This window comes from Ailuropoda melanoleuca, chromosome 9 (genome assembly GCF_002007445.2).
Source record: "Ailuropoda melanoleuca isolate Jingjing chromosome 9, ASM200744v2, whole genome shotgun sequence".
Lineage (NCBI taxonomy): Eukaryota > Metazoa > Chordata > Mammalia > Carnivora > Ursidae > Ailuropoda > Ailuropoda melanoleuca.
The window spans coordinates 99,344,796-99,365,800 of NC_048226.1; the positions used below are offsets into that span (position 1 = coordinate 99,344,796).

A 21,005-nucleotide genomic window follows, 5' to 3' on the forward strand; every position below is an offset into this window, starting at 1 on the left:
TTCTCAACATTTGCTGCAACATGGACGGCACTGGAGGAGATAATGCTAAGTGAAATAAGTCAAGCAGAGAAAGACAATTATCATATGATTTCTCTCATCTATGGAACATAAGAACTAGGATGATCGGTAGGGGAAGAAAGGGATAAAGAAAGGGGGGTAATCAGAAGGGGGAATGAAACATGAGAGACTATGGACTATGAGAAACAAACTGAAGACTTCAGAGGGGAGGGGGGTGGGGGAATGGGATAGACTGGTGATGGGTAGTAAGGAGAGCACGTATTGCATGGTGCACTTGGGTGTTATACGCAACTAATGAAGCATCGAACTTTACATCGGAATCCGGGGATGTACTGTATGGTGATTAACATAACCTAATAAAAAATCATTAAAAAAAATGTCACACTGGATAAATGATGAGAGGAATACCTTGTTCACCTCACTTTACTGTCGTGAGAAATAAATTAGACCAGGTGTGTAAAATGCCCACTAGACAGACATTACACATGAGGAAAATAAGTTAATATTGAAAGTGACACCCCTTCCCATTATGAGAAAAATTAACGTGTACGTTAAAATTATACCTGTCTGCATACTTGTGCATACATTTCAAAGCATGAAAAACTACAAGGATACTATTCTTCCTTGAAATGCCAGAGCTCTGTTGGGATTGATTTTGCTTCCAGTGTTTTGCCATGAAAACCAATTTGGAACCATATGGAAATCCCTTCTCAGAAGGACTCCGCGTACCCCGAGCCCAGATCCTCTACTGTGGAGAGACAGCAACACTGGGCAGATGTCTGGAAAGACACCTCGCTTAAGGGTCAGCAGATGGGGATTCTGGTCTCCACTGCTCAGGTGAGAAAGCCAGGCTCAGAGAGAAGGTGACTTCTCCAAACCCCTCTTCCTTGCAGTCACTCTCAAGGTATGTAGGCGCTGTGAGCCGGGGATGACACGAGGGTGCAACACAGGCCTGGGGTGGGGCGGGCACTCAGAGAAGGCTCGCTGCGTTAGAAAACGCGTGCATGCAGAACCACGCTCTGTGGCCCGGTGCACCCAGCCCACCTTTGCCGGGCTCATACCTGACGGAGAATCTGCACTGACTAGGGATGATTGATGCATTCATTCACCCATTCCACAGACACTGACTAACCCCTCCTCTGGGCAGAGCTCATTTTAATGCAGAGACCACACGTAGCGCACTCCTAGAGTTGCTCGCGGAGCAGGGAAGACAGCCTAAATGACTAATTACACAATCGAGTGATGAGCTTCAACTTTGCCACTTGGTTTTATGCAGGAATACAGGTTGTAAGGAGACAAGATGGGAGAGGCCTGACTTGGTTTTGGAGGTCAGGAGAGGCATCCTTGAAAACATAATGGTTGAGCTGTACTATAAAGGACAAGCCTATGTCTCAGGTAGAGGGAAGGGCATGAACAAAGGCCCTGTGGTAGGAAGTATGTGCCCAGAAGTTCCCAGAAGAGAGACAGAGGAGGGAGACAAGGAGCCAGGGAATGGGCTTGAGGCCAAAAAGGTAGGACGGGGCCAGATCATATACAGGGCCTCACCAGCCTGTTAATGTAAGAACACTTGGAAACAATTCAGGAACTTTGAGATGGAGAAGGAGCCATGAAGAAGCAGCACTTCTGTTTCCAGAAGACCTGCCTGCCTGGGGGGAGCAGAATGGAACACTGATTTGGGTACCGTCATCAGCCTTGGCTGGAGAGCCAGCAGGGGTGAGACCCTGGGCAAATCTCTATTTTAATCCTCTCAACAATGGCACAAGGCAGGAACGTTCATCTCTGGTGGAAAACACGGCGCGACTGAGGTACAGGGCATCCAGTAAGTTGTGTAAGGCCAGGCACCCAGTCAACCCCGACGCCAGGGCGCCCCTGGCCAAACCGACTCCGAGAGTCTGGGTGGAGCTATGCGCACGTGCAATGCAGTGGTTCGGCCAGAGTAGGCGCTCTCTCTCTACAACCATAAACGTGTGCTGTTTATCGAACGGATAGAAAACCGCACGCATGAATGATTAATGCCAGATCCCTACGGAGAGGGAGTGTAGAAGGGCCAGGGAACCAATACAGACATGGCGACAGATCTGCTAAGACACAGGGCGCCTTCCCAGGGCCACGGATCAGCTGCTTCGTCTTGGGGTGACCTCCTCAGGCACTGAGTAGGTTAGAGCCCCACTCAGGGCTCCGTGTGCAACCGTGGCTGCCCGGCCTCCCTCCCGCCCTTTGCCAGGTGTCCAGGGCAGGTCTGGGAGGAGAAGGGAGCACTCACTCTGTCCTCTGCACCACAGGGAAGGATCCCATCCGGACATAGGAGCTCTGCATCCCGTTCTCTCTCCTCCCCAGGATCTCCTTCACACTGAACAAATCCATCAGGTCGAAACCTGTCAAAGAGAAGAGTTGGGGTGAGTGGTGGGAAGGGCATGCCTCTGCAGAGGTGGGGAGAGCGGGCGTGGAGGTAAGCAGAGGGAACTGTTCAGAGCCAACCTAGGCAGGAAACAACAAAGTAAGGACATGTACAGCTTCCATTTCCAGTTCCAGGGAAAGTGCAGGAGAAATGAAGACCTGGGTTTTCCAAAGAAATAGAAGGCTGTCCTGACTGTGCGGCCGGGGCAGGGACCCACCCATGTTCCCGAAACCTCCATGGGCACACTTAGCTGGCTCTGCAGATGGAGTGGCCATTGAGGACTTGCCCTCCTGTGGCCACAGTCCTGCAATTCTCATGAATTTTGCTTGGATTATAGTTTGGCAGCTTTTAAGTTTCATGTTTTTAAAGAGTGAAAGGTCACAGAGAAAACACCTGAATGATATTGCATTCGTTGGCAGGTCCTCGGTCCTGGTTTGTTTTGGCTCTAAGAGAGGACCTCATGTGCACTGGCAACGTCTGTGATGGGAAAGTCATGACCTTTGCGCTCGGGGCGCTGGTGGGGCGAGGGGCTGATCAGCTCAGCACGTGCACATGTGACGCTGGGCTGGCTACATAACCCGTAGGAGCCTCAGCACTGACCACCTGATCGTAGGGGAAGGGCAGTGATCCCGCCGATCAGTTATCACTCCCACTCCACCACCCCCAGCAGCACGGCCTGACCCACATCCCTGCAAAACTGTCTGGACTTGAGTCCCGCAGGCCAGGACACCCGGTTCTAGAAAAGCCCAAGCAGAGCACTCAACCCGAGGCTGACAGTATGACATACTGGCCCAAACCATGTCCCTTGGGCAATGACAAAGCTCACGCAGGTTCGAGGGAAGCCACCAGTGGGCAAGCATGGGGGGCTCACCCATTTCTGCATCCCTGGGGCTGACATGACTCTTGGCCCCGTCGATGCCTAACCCAGGAGACTTCAGGAAGATTCTTAGGGTCTCTAACCTTCTAAGGTGCTGCCCTGTAGACAAGAGTTGAGCTGGCAGGGCTCATATTATGATGACAAAGACGTCCCACTAAACTTTGTTTTAAAAGATCATTTATTCATTCAACACATTTTTGAGCACCTGTCTGCTGCTCCAAGCCCGGTGTTAGAAATAGCAGGGACAGAAAAGGTGTAGCACTGACTGAGAGTTTGAGTGGTAGAACTGGACAGGTCTAGGCTGTGCTCCTGACCGCAAGGTCCTTGCTGTGTGACCTTAGGCAGGTTGCTTAACATCTCTGAGCACCAGTCTCTTCATCAGTAAAAAGGGGGTTGAGTATATATCTCCATAGGATTGTGGTAAAGCTTGAATGATAAGATACAAAGCTCTTCATACAGCATCTAACATACAGGAACCCACAGATTAGTTTTCATATCAATTATTTTCCTAATGATTACACTCTCTTCTACCACTAAGGTCTGGCCACATATGTCCTTTATTCATCTGATGCATGTTTTCAAGAGCCTGCTCCAAGGCAAGCATGTGTGAGCACAGCACTTAAAGCAGGAGGAGGGACGAAATCCTGGTTCTGGGGAACTGGTGCCCTCGTGGGGGACCAAAAATAAGCAAACGTACCTCAGGAAGGTAAGGGGCCATTGCAGGCAGCGAGGCACAGTGAGGCAGGCCTGGACTGGATGCGAACAGAGGCTGTGCCCAGCCCGGAGCAGAGCCTGCCACGGTCTAGGAGGGTTGCACGCATAGCGAGGCTCTGCTGGGCTGGAGCTCTGGGTGACTTTTTGGAGTTCCCAGCCCCTCACCATGCTGAGATCATTTCTTTCTGGAAAATGACTAAAGTTGTCATTATGTCATTTTAAATAGCAATTCACACCCTGGCTAATTAATGAAATTCATAATATAATGTTAAATGATATTTAGTCCTTAAGACAGAAAACATGAATCCGGAAGCTTCCTTGTAGATGAGAAAAGCACACCTTCAAGCTTTTTCACATGCATTGGGGTGAATGACCCAGCCTGTCCAGAGATGGTGGGGTCCCCCAAGGGGTGGATGCCCCACATCCCCACCTGGTATCGACCATGTTGTATGGGCCATGGAGGGTTCAGCAGGCTGAGCAGGGCCATGTCCCTTGGCTGACATGCTGTTTGCTGAGCACACTACTCCATCACCTGTCTGCAAAACCAGGCCTGGCCCATAGCACAAACTCAGGCAACCAGACTTCTAGCCAAATCCAGGCTGGCACATGCCCTTTACCCTAGAAAGACTGTATAAAAGAGAGAGCAACCAGCTCCTAGAAGGCCAAGGTCGAGTCCCACTTAGGTCATGAGGGTAGGGCCCCATGGATGGTATCACTGCTCTTATTAAGGAGACCCCAAGACCTCTCTCACACTTCCACCATCTGAGGATAAAGAGAAGAAGGTCACTGACAAACCAGAAAGCAGGCCCTCACTAGGCATGAAATCTGCAGGTGCCTTGGTCTTGGAGTTCCCAGCCCCCAGAACCATAAGCGATAAATTCCTGTTGCTTAGTCACTCAGTCCATGGTATTTTGTTATAGTGGCCCAAGGGACAAAGACCCTGAGTGACTTTGAAGAAACTGATTTCTTGAGTCTGTTTCCTTAACTGGAAAGGTAAAGGGAATAATCCCAAGGCTGCTGAGAGAGTTCAGTGAGGCGAGCCAAGAGAGCACATGTGGGGAACCCAGCCCCAGGCGGTCGCTCTGTCCCTACCACTAGCTCTTGCTGGGGACCACGAAGGGACCTCCTTGAGCTGCATCCTCTGTGAAACCCCGTCACGGGAGGCTCATACCCTGGCCATAGCTCCGCCAGTCCCTCCAGAGCCCCACCACTACCATCTCGTTAGAGAGGACAAGGTGTGTGGCAAGGAGCTGCCAACTCCCCATTCAGGGATGGGTCCTGGGGAGCCCCCCCACCCCCAGATGTGGCAGGCCAGGGGCACCAGATATGGGGAGACACCTGCTATAGAACAAGGACAGAAGCCCTCTCCTTTCAGCTCCCTCTCTGCACTTCTGTTGGCCCGGCCACAGCCCCCTTGAGCAGAGACTGGGACCTGCAGTTTGAGCATCACCTGGGGACAGAAAGCATCAGGTGTCCCCACAAGCTCTGGGCTCCACACCTCAGAGAGCCCGACAGGCCCAGCTAGGAGCAGCTGGTGGAACTGACTGGGCCCCGTGTGAGACCTTCTCAAGATTCACAGGGCGGCCACACACACTGGGGCCCAGTCCCTGGATGTGGCCTGGCAGCACTAGGAAGCTCCCGACAGTGGGGGGGGTGGTGGCTGGGTGCCTGGGAATGGGGAGACTGGCCGAGACGGTCCTAGGGGTTCCAAGGAACGGACACCAAGCAGTAAAGCGTGTAGAACCTGTGTGGGCTCGGATTCTGTTCCAGGCAAAGCAGGTTTTGAAGGCAGTCTGTCCCAGGTCCAAAAGCTGGCCCAGCACTGGCCACACACAAGCACACAGTTGGCATCCTCGTGCCTTCTCCACCATGGAGCCGGGGATAACAGCCCAAATTGCAGGACTGGGCACACTCGTGCAGGCAGGGCTGCACTTAGCAGGTGCGCTGGTACCCGACACCTCCAGCAGCCAGGTGCTGGGGGGTCCCTGTGGGCTCTCGCATTTGTGACACTCTCTGACCCTGCTGCCTGCCGGGGGCAGTTCCAGGGGGGAGGGGGTGAGGCTGGAGGGGGCAGGTTGCTGCTCAAGAGAAGCCTCCCCCAGTGAAGTTAAGGGACGGAGGAGCGTCTCCGTCAGCACCCCGGGCCCCATCCCTGTCCTTAGACTGCAGGTCCACACCACAGGTGCAGCTACCACACCCCTCACGGCTCCCTGGCTCCTCCGTACACAGCGGAGCGCGGCCACCACGGGACCAGCCTGTCCGAGGCCTTGCACGGACATCCAGCCCTAGAGGCTCCCACGGAGCGGCAGCTCTCACCAAGAAAGCGAGTTCACAATCCGGGGGACACGTGCCCGACGCCTTCCCCCTGACAGGTGAGCAGTGAGAACAGCAAAGGGGGCCCACCTCTCTACTTCTCAGCTCTGTCCGCTGTCACGAGACTTTGCCACCTTGAGCTCAGTTTCCCTCACACAGTTATACGTGGAAGAATTCCTTTTTTAAGTTTTAAAAAAGCAAACTCATGCTCTACTTTCTCATTCCACTTTTACTGGTTTCAATGAATAAAAACAATGACTGAAAACAAAGACTTAAACACGACAAAACTTTGAACAAGGAGCAATTAACTAGGTGGCAGCAAAGGGCATAGAGAGAAAAGATGAATTGCCTGCAATAAATAAAAGGCTGGGAAGGAAGATGAAAAATGTCCCCGAGGTAAACAGGCTCTGATACCAGGCACCGTGAGATAAAGAAACAATTGTTTAGCGCAGGAATTGCAAGGATGCACCACCCAAAATCACGGAGTCAGCCAAAACAGGTGGCATCAGGGGCACCGTTAGTCGTGACCTTGAGTCCATGGCCACACCTGCTCCACGCCACTCTCCCCTGAGCGCTCTCCCCTGCCCTCTCCCCCGGACAGAGATTTGCGGGGCTCTCCAGACACGATGCTTCTCCCGGGTCTTTAGTGGGTCTGGCCGAGGCGCACACAGCTTATCTGGGGTCTGCTTCCCTCATTGGAGGGTGAGCAATTTGATCTAATTCATGTTTCCAACCCTAAAGAAGAATCCAGGAGGCTTGATTGTTCTTGTTTGTGGCACAGTTTGTAGAAAGAGGGCAGGAAAGAAGGTAGGATGCCCTGTTGGCTGCTCGGATCCCAATAATGGACAGGACAAAATCCCAGCCCCCCCACAACATTAGTGTCTAGACAGAAGCAGACACATATAAAAGCAGTGTTAGCACAGTGGGTGAATGACGAGGAGCGGGGATGGCAGGGCTGGTATAGGAGCACAGGGAGTATCCCCCTCGTCCAGCTGAGGAGCAATCAGGGAGGCCTCTCGGAGGAGGTGAGGCCTGGCCCGGATTTGAAGAATAAAAGGTGGGCAAACAGACGAGGAAGAGAGGCCATCCAAGGTAGTTGGATGTGCACAGGTCACTGGGCTTGGGTCAGCCAGGTTCCTTCTGAGAATCTTGGCTATTCTGGGGTGTCAGGGGCCACGGTCAGGGGAACACTGGCTGGGACTGAGGTGGGCGGGGGCAGATTGGGCTGGGTTCTGTCGGCCACACAGCACAGTCTGAGTGTCCTTCTGCAGGCAACAGGGAGCGATAGAAGGGCTTCAGAGCAAGAAAGGAACACAGCCCTGTTTGTATTTTGAAGGTCATTCTGGCAGAAGGAAGCCAGGACAGGAAGACCAGGGAGGCTGGCCTTGCTAAGGCAGGATGGGACGGGAAGAGGGGAGAGGAGGCCTCGGGCCGGAGTCCACGGGAGAGGTGCAATGGGCATGCCTCAGTGAGTATCTGGACGCAGGAGCCCAGGTAGGAGGAGAGAGAAATCCAGAATGTCTGTGGCCATGTTTCAGAGCTGCTCTGAGCCTAGCACATTTTTAAGTGCCAAACCGTTAACCTCCCAGAGCGTTGTGTAACACCGGCAGTTACTAAGACTCCAGGAGGACGTTCAGTCACGAGCACTGAAAGGGACCCGCAGAAACACGAGTGGAATGCACAGTTATGCAGGGGGGGATCCTGAGCCTCGGAGGTCTCAAGAGGCTGGGAGCGGCAGCGCCAGGCTAAGGCCTGTGCCGCCAAAGCCCCTGCTCTCTTCCCTTCCTGGCTGTTTTGGCCTGGGAAGCCCTAAAGACTCCCAAAGTCACTGGAGGGAATGCCTAGAACTGAGGCTTTTGGGAACCCCATTTTTTCCAGAGTCTAAAAGCCATTCCAACAACCCAAATGCATTTACATTGGCAAGTCTGAAACTGTCTCTCTCTCCATAATCCCCCTCTAGCTTCCACACAGCCGGGGCTTTTCTCTGGGCTGGTGATAATTGAAGGAGAGGATAGGTCCAGCGGGTTCTCCGTGAGCTCGGCGCCTCACAAACGGGGCATCCGTGCCGCGTGTGATGGATGCCTGCCTGGAGCTGTGATTATTCCCTGGGCGCCTCGGAGCCCACAAGGGGAGGGGAGGTTCCAGGGCTCCACTGGCTACAGACAGACACAGTGGATTCCTAACAGAGGACTCCAGTCACCTCTACCCATCACCAAACAGACTGCCAGCAGGACCCTCCTCATTTGCCAGAGACTAAAGAATTCATTCTCAACTCTGCACGTGCCCATGTGTGCCCGCAACACACACACACACACACACAGACACATACAGACACACACACACAGACACACGCAGTGACTCTTCCCAGCAGGAATTAGTTATTCTTAAGTAGAAAACATGGCTGGGCTCTTTAGTTCACAGAATGACAGAGAATGACAGGCTCATCTGACCTAAAGTGACACCAGCCGCTTCGTTTGCTCACTTGTGAGTCCTTCCTTCCTTTCTTCCTTCCCTTCTTCTGACGGGCTGCCCATGAGCCCTGACTGCACCAGAAACTCAGGCAGGTTACTGCAGGTGCCCGTGCCTCAGTTTCCCCAACTATAAAGTACAAACTGGTGCCTATCTCCTACCTCATCCGGGTTGAACGAGAGCACCCGGGCACATGCATGGCACGCCACAGGTGCTCAGCGTCACTTCCCACATTATTGGAATTAACGTCACTCTCGTTACCTCTGTTGCGTTCTGTGGACACACACACCACCAGATCATGAATTATTTAGGGGAGAGGCTGCTTTGAGGGATTCGCTGCTCACAGAGTCAAACACGGACCATGCAGCAGGTGGGACTTTGCTTGGAGGAGTGACTCCAGCGGAAGCTGTGCTTGGCGGGGGATCTGCTGAGGCAGGGAGTGGGAACAATGACGTCACACTGTCCAGAAGCTTCGCCCCACCCTGGGCAGAGCAACTCAGCTATAAATACATCCCCTCCAAGGTAAGCGAGTTAAGAAAGGGAAGAAGTTGAGGGTCATCTTTATCTCCTGGCTTGACAGAGAACACCCTGGGAGTGAGGGGTCCTCACTGAGCACAACCACACACCAGGTGCTCCACCGAGAGAAAGAGGCAATGAACTCCGCCTTCCTTTGGGTCCCTTCAGATGTGCTGAACTGGGAGGCGCTTGATGGGGGAGTGAGCGTGGGGGACAGGGAGGAAAAGAAGCTATGAAGTGTGTGGCACTCAGCCAGCCGCCCCAGCAGGTGACTGCAGCTAAATCCCGCTGGGAAACGCCAGGAAATGGGCCAAACATGGACCTCGGAATAATCTCCCCAAAGGGCAGTAGAACCAGGGTGTTTCTGCACCCTAGAAACTACCTGAGGGCTGAGTCATTCCTGAGGACACATTTCACCCGCTGTGCATGCAGACAGGGCAGTCTTCTACCATTCTAGAAACATCCCCAAGCACAAACCGGCAGATGCTGGCATCTTCTTGTGGGCAGGGGCACCCTAACACAGCAGCGTCCCGGGTCAGCAGCCCCCCTCCCCACCGACAGTGCCTGCAATGTGCCTCTTCCTGACCCCCGGGGCTCCATGCTGAGGATGCAGACACCCCCCCCACCGGCGCTACACATGCAGGGGGCCCCTGGTCCCTCGGGCAGTGGGCAGGAGCAGGGCTGTGTCCTGGAGGTGAAGGAAATGCCCCTGAGATTTGCAGGGGCAGGATGCAGGCCACGGGGAGGAGCAGACCCTCAGGAGGGTGGGAAGCCCCCTCAGCCACTGCCACATATCCCATCTACTCCGTCGTGCGGGGACAGCCTGGGAAGGGGCCCTGTAGGGTTTATTTCTACTGCTGGCTCTGCAGCCAGGCGTCTCTGCTCTCTCTCTCTCTCTCTCCCATCATTCCCTCCTGTATTTATAACTCTGATTCATGCTCTCACCCCGAATGCATTGATTTCTCCACTCATGCTCACTCCGCCGATCATTCGCTTACTCATCCCCCAACTCCTTTGTTCTGATGTGTTATTTAGAGACTCCCATAGGGTCACCACCAACTCCCAGATGGGAATGTGACTGCTGTTTACGGTTGGTCGGCTGTGGATGGAGGCTGCCACCTGCACAGCTCAGGCCGTTGCATTGGATTTTGGTGAACAGATCGGCGAGGCCATTCCTGAGTCAAGGAGGGTCGTGCTCAGACCCGGCAAATTGCACAGCAGAGCAAGCCAGCGGCCGCCCTCTCTCTCTCACCTGTGATTTCCTTGGTTTCACCGTTGGTGTGCTTAAAGCGGTCTCCTTCCACACGGACACTGGGGCACAGCACGTCTGAGAAGGCAAGAGAAAACAGAGAGACGGATGAGCAAATGTGACCCATGGTCCCTCCATGGGATATGACAGCACCCAGGGCCCCCAGCCCCTGGCACGCAGCATCCAGAGCCCCCAGCTCCTGGCATGCAGCATGCAGAGCTCCCCAGTGCTGCCACGTGGCATCCAGAGCCCCCAGCTCCCAGCATGCAGCTCCCAGAGCCCCCAGCCCCTGGCACACAGCACCCAGAGCCTCCAGCTCCCTGCACGCAGCTCTTAGAGCACCCCCAGCCCCCGGCACACCTCACCCAGATCCCCCAGCTCCCGGCATGCGGCACCGAGAGCATCCTCAACTCCCAGCATGTGGCTCCCAGAGCCCCGCCCCGGGGCACAGCATCCGGAGCCCCTAGCTCCCGGCACACAGCTCCTAGAGCGCCCCCAGCCCCTGGCATGCGGCACCCAGAGCCTCCAGCTCCCTGCACACAGCTCCTAGAGTGCCCTCAGCTCCCCTGCATGCAGCACCCAGAGACCCCAGCCCCCAGCATGCAGCACCCAGGGCCCCCAGCTCCCGGCACACGGCACCCAGAGCCTCCAGCTCCCTGCACACAGCTCCTAGAGTGCCCTCAGCTCCCGGCATGCAGCTCCCAGAGCCCCCAGCCTCCGGCACGGCACCCAGAGCCCCTAACTCCTGGCACGCAACTCCTAGAGTGACCCCAGGCCCTGGCATGTGGCACCCAGAGCCCCCAGCTCCCGGCACATGGCACCCAGAGCGCCCTCAGCTCCCTTGCATGTGGCAGCCAGAGCCCCAGCTCCTGGCACGTGGCACCCAGAGCCCTCAGCTCTCGGCACACAGCACCCAGAGCCCCCGGCCCTGGGCACACGGCACCCAGAGCACGCTCATCTCCCTTGCATGTGGCAGCCAGAGCCCCAGCTCCTCGCACGTGGCACCCAGAGCACCCCCAGCTCCTGGCACTCAGGAGGCGGCACACCCTGCGGACCGGTTCATTTACACGGGTACTTGCCGAGCACCTACTCTGCAGATACTGTGCTCTGTCCTGGGGGTGACATGCACCAACGACCACACAGTCTCGCCCTTCAGAGGGAGTCAGACACCCAAACTGACAGGGTCAGCACCGTGTAGTAAGTGACAGAGCAGGTGTGGTTGCCGGGGGATTTGGGACACAGGTCTGACACCTCGCTGGGCTTGGAAGGTCGGGGAAGCTTTCCTGTAAAGGCGATGCTTGAGGCTTTCTTAACAGAACAGTGAAGACTTACCCAGAAGGAGAAAAGAACAAGAGTGCAATAGGCAGAGGGAACCTCATTTATAAAGGCATGAACGTACTTATCAAGATTCCAAGTCGGCAGGCATCAGTGACAGGGAAATGTGTGCCAGGGACCCACCACAAAGGGGTCTCTTATGCTCACCCTAAGGAGCTTCAATTCCAAAAACTGAACTGCTCAATTATACAAAGGCAACAGAGTAAGTCATACAGCAAGAATAATACTTCATTATAGGATATTACGTTAATGTCCTAACATCTTCACAATTCCTCACTTAAGAAAAAAGTTAGAAAGGAGAGAGACTCTCGCAGTTGCCCTAAAAAATCCCAGAAAGAGCACCAACTTGGAATTCTAAAGTCCTTGGTCCAAGTGTTGGCTCCCTGACCGACAAGCTCGTTGTCTTGGTGAAGTCTGTTAACCTCCGTCTTGGCGTGAGCATCTCTAGCGGGGAGATCTTACAGAGCATACATGGGCCCCGGGGCTCACTGAGCAAGTTCAAGCTCATAATGGGACTGGAACGAGGCAGGATGGCCCTCCAATTCAGCACCTGAAGCAACTCGCTTACCTTAGTGTAGACCCGGTGCTGTGCATGTCACTATCACACTCCCCCCTCATTAAATAGTTCTGCCACTTGCACCATGTGCAATGACCTGTTTACACATTCGGGGCACAAGTGTCCCTGTGAGGGGCTGGTTCGGGGCCCCTTTACCCATCAGCAGTAAGGGGAAAGAATGAGATCTTCCCTGGTGTGATTTCTCATGTTTATCCTAAAAGGCACCACGAGGTCTGCCAAGCCCCATGGAAGGCGTTATTTTGGACACAGCCCCGAGCTGTCTAGAACCAAATACGCAAGAAGACGCAGGCACCTCACAATATTTAGACGGCCCCACCCAGGACAGCGGCAGCTGTGGGGCGACCGTCAGTTGCTCCAGCCTTGGAAGGCTGCCAGGGACGCTGGCTGTGGATCACGCAGAATGGCAGGTGCGTTGACTCAGAAAGTTCTATCCTTGACGATAAGCGGATCTCTGGAGACTGATGGTCGGAGCTCAGGGCACAGGCAGGGCCACTGAGCCTTGCCTCCGAAAATACCCTGAGGTTGTGACCTGATTCCCAAACCCAGATGGGCAAGGACAGTCCAAAGACCGTGAACACAGGTAACACGGGGCTTATTTTCAAAGACATCAGGACTTGTCCAAACTGCATTAAGGAATCATTCCCCAAATCACCTGCCAATCGCCGGGTGGGGCCAACGCGAACCCTTATACATCCAAGAGGCTCAAGGGCAATTTATAGCCGACTTAGTATCAAGTCAGGACACATGGTTCCCAAAATACCCCCTCCAGCCAGGCTTCGCAGGGGAGGGATGTCGGGGCCCCCTGGGTTTACCTGCTTGGCAGGGAGGTAGGGTTAGCATCCAAAGGCCCGCTTAGCCTAAAACTATATCTGTTTGGCCAAGATATTTCCACATCTTGGATAATGATCTATTTATTTCCGCATTAACTTATTTATTTAAAAGAAAATATCTGAGCTCCAGATATGTTCCAGACACAGAGTTAGTTCTAAGGACACTAGAATGGGATAAAAGACAAGTCACCAGGCACCTGGGGGCTCAGTCAGTTGGGCCTCTGCCTTGGGCTCAGGTCATGATCCCAGGGTCCTGGGATCGAGTCCTGCATTGGGCTCCTTGCTCAGCAGGGACTCTGCTTCTCCCTCTGCCTGTGGGTCCCCCTGCTTGTATTCTCTCTCCCCCTCTCTCTGACAAATAAATAAATTAAAAAAAGAAAAAAAAAGACAAGTCACTGTCCCTGCCTTCAGGGCACGGGTGGGCTGACAGTGGCAACAGACTTGAGACTGGAAAGCACAAGACAGTGTCAGAGCTGCCCTGACATCATTGTGTCTCTTTGCTTTGTAGGCTCCCCCTCAGCCTTTGAGACTGCCCACCTCACCCCAGGGCTTATTCTCGATCATGGGGCCCCATCACCCCACCCCAAGTCCCAGAGCTGATGGCTTCGCCTGGAAGTCACTCCGCCTGGGAGCGGGGGCCTGCATCCCCGAGTGGATCCACGTCGAGCTCACTGTGTTCACAGATCCGGGCACGGACAGGCCCTGAGTTCAAGCTGACCAGAACTGACCAGCGACACCTGAGCCGAGAAGTCAGCACTGGATGACCTTCCAGGCACGGACTCCGTCGTGACATGGATGAGCAGTGAGATGTCTCAGAGCGGGGTTCCCGCCGTGGAGGTGTGACAGACCCCATCGGCCGTCAGTCCTACTTCCTCCCTGCTAGAAGAATGCCCCTGTCCTCAGAATGGCAGAGTTTTCAGCCCAAGGAGAAGAGCTGTGGCGGGCTGGTCCTGACTAATGGAGGTTATTCTATCCCCCACCTCTCTAGCCTCTCTCGCTGCCAGGGACACACGTGTGACCCATATCTGGACAAGAAAATAAGTAACAGTGTGCTGTGGTTGGCAGAGGGGTGGTTTCTTAAAAAGTGTTTGCTTTTCCTGATGGAATGGGACAGACAGGCGGATGGGGCTGCCGAGTTCACGCTCCCTTCCTTCTCCTTAGACTGTGAGGACGTAACGTCCACGGGACTGCCAAGGACAACTGAGAAGACAGGAACTCCAACTTCAGCAGCCCAAGCCTGGGTGAAAAGGGTAAGAAAAACACACTTGAATTTGCCTAAGCCACTGAACTTGTTTTTGTTTGGTTTGCTTTTGTTTTTAATTTCCAAACTTGCACGCATTCCCTTTCTGGGAGCAGCACCGATAAGCCAGGCTCCAGGACTGGAACTCTGCTTCTCTTTTCAGATGCCTGAGGACAACTCAAGACAGAGGTGAGGACCAGCACGTTATTTTCCTGGTAAAGGACCCACCGGTGGACTGGGTGTCTTCACTCTTCCAGTAAAGAGGGGTTTACCCGGTAATCGCTCAGGACCGACCTGACAAGCAGCTGTGGGGTTAGGGACGGGCTAAGTTCTCAGGAATGGAAATGAGTCCTTAGTTCTTGCGTGAGTTGGTCAGTGTTCCTTTTGGAAAGGGCAGGAACACAAAAATCTGGACGTGGCTGATCACAAAGACCTGGTCCCTGGGAGCTGATTTACTGTCACTCATGGACATCCGTTCTCCCTCGTTCTTTGGGCAGGTGGAGCCTCCGAGACTTCTGGAGAGGAAAGTGATCTCTCCGCCCACAGGACCGGTTCTGTTTCACCAGAAGCTTTCAAGAGAGGCCAGCTACTGACAGATCAGAGCTGCTGCTCCAAGGGGAAAAAATCAGGAATTCACTGAGGTTTCTGTGGAAAAACACCTCAATCATCTTCAGTACCAAATGGCAGAAGGGGAAAGTGGGCTTGCCCAGGATGCCCTTCAGCTTTCTGCTGACACATCTACACTTCTGTCTAGAAAACATTGAGCCATGCCATCCCCTGGTGTCTTCATTTGGGAAAAGAGAGTGCTGATAATTAAGCCCCTACTGTGTGCCAATCTCCCAGCTGGGGATTTTACCTGCAACAACCATTCAAATAGGCAGATTTCTTCCCATTACACAGATGTAGAAACAGAGGCTAAAAGGGTAAGAAACTCACCAGGATGGGAGGAGTACCTGGATTTGGATTAAGGTCCGCCTGCATCTAGAATCTGGACGAAGAGAGGGCAGCCCTGGTCTAGGGAATCAGCAGGACCATGGAAGAAAGGAGCAGGGCCAGAGGACTCAGCGGGCCATGGACAGGAAGCGATCACCGCTCACCCAGCTGTCACGGCGGCCGCCATGGAGTGCAGCTGGCCACGGAGGAGAGGATGGCATTCCAAGAGGGGAGGGGAAGAGGGGGAGGAGGGAGGAGGGAGGACGTGAATCAGGCACCAGCAGACACAGCACAGCTCCTCCACTGCTCCAAGGCCAGCCAGGAAGGCATCCTCGCATTCCCACCCTAGAGAACCAGCAGACACTGAGCCAGGCCCGGGATGATATGAACAATCACGATAGTAACGCCAGGGGCTGCCGGTGACTGAGGGTCCCCAGCTCTGTGCTGGGTGTGCAGTGTAGACGGTTTCTGCTCTGCTGGGGGCTGGCGGTATCTCTGATCAGCAGACACAGGTACGCCTGCTCTGCCCCAGACTCCGTCCTAAGCATGGTGAACACATTAACACATTGGACCGAGTCTTCCCTGCAGCTTCAAGTGACAGATGCTATTATTTACAGATGGGGAAAGAAAGGCCTCAGGAATTAGTAAATGGATGGCCCGAGGCCACAGAGCTAGCAAATGGCAAAATCAGCAAGATGGTTCTGGCATCTGCCTCCTGACCCCCACAGCACATGGCCTCTCCCAAAGTCACCCAGCCAACAGGGAGCAGAGTCTGTCTGTCTCCATAGCCTGCACAGACAGACAGCCAGCTGCTCCTTCCTGAGGCAGCCCCTCCAGCCGAGGAAGAGCCCGAACTTGTAAAGTCCTCACTCTGCATCTATGGGATCCAAGTACTCCCCAAGTTCTGCCCTCCAGGTCTGCTCGTTTGTGCCCACTGACACCCCTCAGAGCTCGGCACTGCGACCCCAGGATAGACAGACAGCAGGATGGGTACCAAGCCCAAACAGGTCCCTGTTCTCTCTCACAGAAGCTACTTAGACGTTCCAAGGCAGCTGGCGTGCTCCTCCCATTAGCTGGTCTTCTCCAGGGGAGCCCCCCTGGACCCTGGGGATCCCTCATCCAGACAGGCCAGGGATGTGGAGAGACAGGTCTCCCCTGAGCCGTGAGCACAGAGGCTGGGATCACAGCTCCTGTGGGCACAGCTGCATGTCTGATGCTGACTGAGGCACTGTTTGGCCTCTTGTCCAGCCCGTCAGTGCTACTCATTGGGCTCACTGTGCAGACAAGAGAACTGAAGAGGAGAGCCGAGGCGACCCATTTCAATCACACAGCTAGCTAGTTAGTGGTGGAGACAGGATTCAACTCGGTGTGACTCTAGCACTCTCTCACATGCTGGGGGGTCCGGANTAGCTGGTCTTCTCCAGGGGAGCCCCCCTGGACCCTGGGGATCCCTCATCCAGACAGGCCAGGGATGTGGAGGGACAGGTCTCCCCTGAGCCGTGAGCACAGAGGCTGGAATCACAGCTCCTGTGGGCACAGCTGCATGTCTGACGCTGACTGAGGCACTGTTTGGCCTCTTGTCCAGCCCATCAGTGCTACTCATTGGGCTCACTGTGCAGACAAGAGAACTGAAGCTAGGAGAGCCGAGGCGACCCATTTCAATCACACAGCTAGCTAGTTAGTGGTGGAGACAGGATTCAACTCGGTGTGACTCTAGCACTCTCTCACATGCTGGGGGGTCCGGAAGAACATGGAATATTGAAACCGTGGTTACCTCTGGGAGGCAGAACTTGGACTGATTCTTTGTCTCTTTTTTGTTTTGCTTTTGTGTATTTTCAAATTTGCTTTAAAGATGTGAACATGATTTACAAGTTATTTACCGTGATTATCATTTTTTAAAAGCAGGGCTGAGCCCTGCCCTGGGGTCCTTGCTGCTGAGGCAGCAGGAGGCTTAGGGGAAGGAGGCAAGGCCAGCAGGGGCGGAAGGAGGGGGTGGCTGGTGGCCGCAAGCAAGTGCTGTTTGCAGGGGTGAGCTCAGGAGTCAAGGAGGCCAGTGGGGCCTGCGCCAGCTGAGGGGCCCAGTGCGGCCTGGACAGTGGCAGACAGCCTCACGCTGGGGCCGTCTCTCCTCTCCCAGCCTGAGCCTGGGTCTGCTCGCTGGGGTAAGGTGAGGCTGAAACAGGGCCAGAGGGAGACTGTGCTCTGCAAGGCTGATGGGGAAGGTGGTCTGGATTCTGCAGACCTCACCCTTCCAATGTCAGCTGCCCCTTGTGCATGCTTCCAGACCTGGAAATAGGGATGTAAGTTTGTGGGGTTTTCCCCATCCACGGTCATCCTGCAGCTTAAATGGGGTAGTGAGTGGGAAGTTGGTGGCATGACGCCTGACACCTAATTAGTGTTCATTCATTCATTCACTCATTCAGCCAGCGCATTTTTGCCACGTGCCCGGCACCAACCTTCCAGAATAGAGAGCAAGTGCAAACAGGTACCCTGGGCTCTCGGTGGTCACGTGCTAGCGCAGGAAGCAGAGAGCAGACAGATGGACACAGAAGCAAGCTTGTCGTCAGGTGTGGTCAGTGCTGTGCAGGACGTGTGCAGGTGGCATGTCCGGGCACTGGTTGTGGGGCCAGGATGCAGGTCAGATACGCGGGTCTGGGAAGACCTCTTGACTGAGCGACGTGGGGGCTGAGCATGGAGATGGACACGAGCCAGCCACAGAAAGAGCAGGCAGGTGGGGGGAGCAGCAAGTAACACAGAGCCCTGAGGAGGAAGGGGCTTGGCTTGCCTTGGGGTGGGGAGGGGCAGAAGGCAATGGTAGTTATTGAGTGTGGCCATCCAAGGAGGGTGGGACTTCAGAGGTCCCTGGGTTCCTCGGACCTCCTTTCCCTCCCAGGGGTGTCCCGTGGGCTGAGTGCCAGCAGGTGTCAGCAGAGGCCAAGAGGACCTCCTTTAGGATGGGACAGGAGAAGAGGTGTAGTGGGAATTCGGGAGGGNTCCTCGGACCTCCTTTCCCTCCCAGGGGTGTCCCGTGGGCTGAGTGCCAGCAGGTGTCAGCAGAGGCCAAGAGGACCTCCTCTAGGATGGGACAGGAGAAGAGGTGCAGTGGGAATTGGGGAGGCCAACAGAGCCCTCGGTCAGCACCCAGGTGCCACGTGGGTCCTGGCCACTTCAGCCCACTGGGCTCAGCCAAGCAGTGACCTTCAGCTGTTGGCATCTGAGAGGCACCAAATCTAACTGCAAACTTCCTTTCCTTCATTCCATGTTTAACGAATACCCGCTGTGTACCTGCCACTGAACTGCTCTGGGATATCATGGGCACAATGACCAGCGCTCTGTCCTCAGGGAGCTGCTGTCCAGCGGACAAGGTGGAAATCGGCCAAATAAGGCGCTGACCTCTCCAGCAGGCGATTATAACCAGTGGGAAGCTCTGAGGCATGGATGGGAAGAACACAGGGCGATCCAAGCAGGTTGGAGTGTTGGGGATGACTCCATCGAGACCTGAAGGGTGAGCTGGAAGGAAGTAGGTAAAAGCAGCAGGAGAGTGACCCACAGCAAGCTCACACGACTCAGTGACTTGTCCCTAAGTAACAGAGCTCATCATTCGGGATGCAAAATCCAAACCCAGGTTTGTCCGACCCCACCACCTCCCGTCTTTGGGCTACAGCCCACCACAAGACCATCGTGGGTTAAACGGTCCATCTGTAGAACAAAGGCTCTGGAGACCTCAAATGAGCAGAACTGGTGAGACGGTCACCAGATGGGGGTGGGATCAGCAGGGTGGGGTCTGGGGCCAGCAGCGGGCAGGGACTGAGGCGGGGCACTGTCAGGATGGTAAGACCCCTGTATTCTTCTGGGAAGTTAACCACTAGGGAGCGGAACAGGACATGAACCAATGTTTCCAGAGTGTCTAGCATGGCAGGGACCAGGCATGTCTGCCTGGATGCTAGGAGGTCACAGGGAACAGAAAGGGCAAAAGTCTTGCATTCCTGAAGCCCGCGGTCCAGGGGATTTCACTCAAGTATCTCCAAGGCTTTCCTGGGGGGCTGGCCACTCCCAGCATGCAGCTACGCTGGGGCTCAGAGCGGCTGCACAGCCCATCCACGTCACCTTGCAGGGAATGGCGAGGTAGGATCCAAACCCAGGCCTGGTTGAAATGCACAACCCACACAGCCCGTCCAGTGCACCCTAAAGTCTGGCAGGGGAAGATGCACATGGCAGGAAAGGTTAGCGGTTGAGTTGGACCGCCAGGCGCATCGGAGAGAGGTGCTTCTAGAATCTATAGTCTTACAGCACACGGCCAGAGCTGAGCTCAGGAAGGAGCCTGAAGGATGACCCTACGGTCCAGACCTCTCGTTTGACAGGTAAGGGATCTGATGCCACCAAAGGGAAATGCTCACGGTGCAACGCCCTCCAGAGCCTCCACCACGCTGGGCGCACGGCCACAGCCTCCGTCCCACTCCTCAAAGGTCCTCTGAAGCAAAACCCAGGAAACACCAGCAACTGGGGGGAAGCAGGAGCTTCTGGAACTGCAGGGTGTATAACAGGACAGGGGGTCCTGGGGAGGACGGGGTACGGCTTCTAGCGCCAAACTTTTCTCCCCAAAGCTTTGCCCTCTGACTTGGATGCAAAGCCTCTGATCCAGATTCACTGCTGGGGGAGTTCATCAGGTCCACACGAACAAACGTCTCCTCAAGCTCCCTCTTCGCTGTCTCTGTTCTGTTTGCTCCCCCGCAGGGAGTGANCTTTGCCCTCTGACTTGGATGCAAAGCCTCTGATCCAGATTCACTGCTGGGGACGAGTTCATCAGGTCCACAGGAACAAACGTCTCCTCAAGCTCCCTCTTCGCTGTCTCTGTTCTGTTTGCTCCCCCGCAGGGAGTGAGAGTGACCTTATGTGTACGGCACCCTCTGTCTTTTCAGACTCCGAGGCCAGTTTGCTCAGTTCTAGAACTGAGTCCACACTCTTGACACCTGCTCTTCTGGGTCCTAACGGGTTACAGGGGAGAAAGTGCCGGAAGTGCCAAGTTCAGTGCTCAGGCCACCTCGGTCTCACGCAATGGCGATCTTCCTTCCCCTCCTGCCCATTCCCACCGCGGGACCCAGCACTGAAGGTCACCTGCACCCAGTCTGGGGTCAGTTACCCACAACCTTGAGCTTCTGCAGGATCCGAGGATGAGGGGCACCCCCAGGGCTGCACGACAAGGTGAGGGTCCTAGGTGACAGGGCTGCTGGGCAGACCCAGGGGTAAGGAAACAAAGCCTCCTCCATGGATTCTGAGCAGATAGAAATAAAAAAACAAAGGAGTGGCCAAATGCAAATTGACCATGTGAGTCCAGGGGATATTTCACTCCGCCACATGGAGAGGAGATAAGACTTCCTGGAGGAAAGGGGGAGGAGGTAAGAGGGTACAATGAAGGCCCGGGTTCTGGGGGCAACGCTGACCCTAAGTCACCCCATGGCCGGGACACACTACCTCCCCATGCAGTCCCAGGAAAACAGAATGAGCCCAAAATGCCTCCCCTCGGGGACATTCTGTG

General features: G+C 54.8%; 1 protein-coding gene across 1 annotated transcript in view; it reads right to left on the reverse strand.

Annotated features, from left to right (window-relative positions):
- Window positions 1-21,005, reverse strand: part of COL22A1 (collagen type XXII alpha 1 chain) — a 235,160-nt gene that overhangs the window by 206,395 nt on the left and 7,760 nt on the right. Inside the window, exons 3-4 of the mRNA XM_034668525.1 lie at window positions 10,558-10,632; window positions 2,282-2,393 (exon numbers count right to left, since the gene is read on the reverse strand). Coding sequence (XP_034524416.1) covers window positions 2,282-2,393; window positions 10,558-10,632 — 187 coding nt within the window. The remainder of the gene's footprint in view (window positions 1-2,281; window positions 2,394-10,557; window positions 10,633-21,005) is intronic.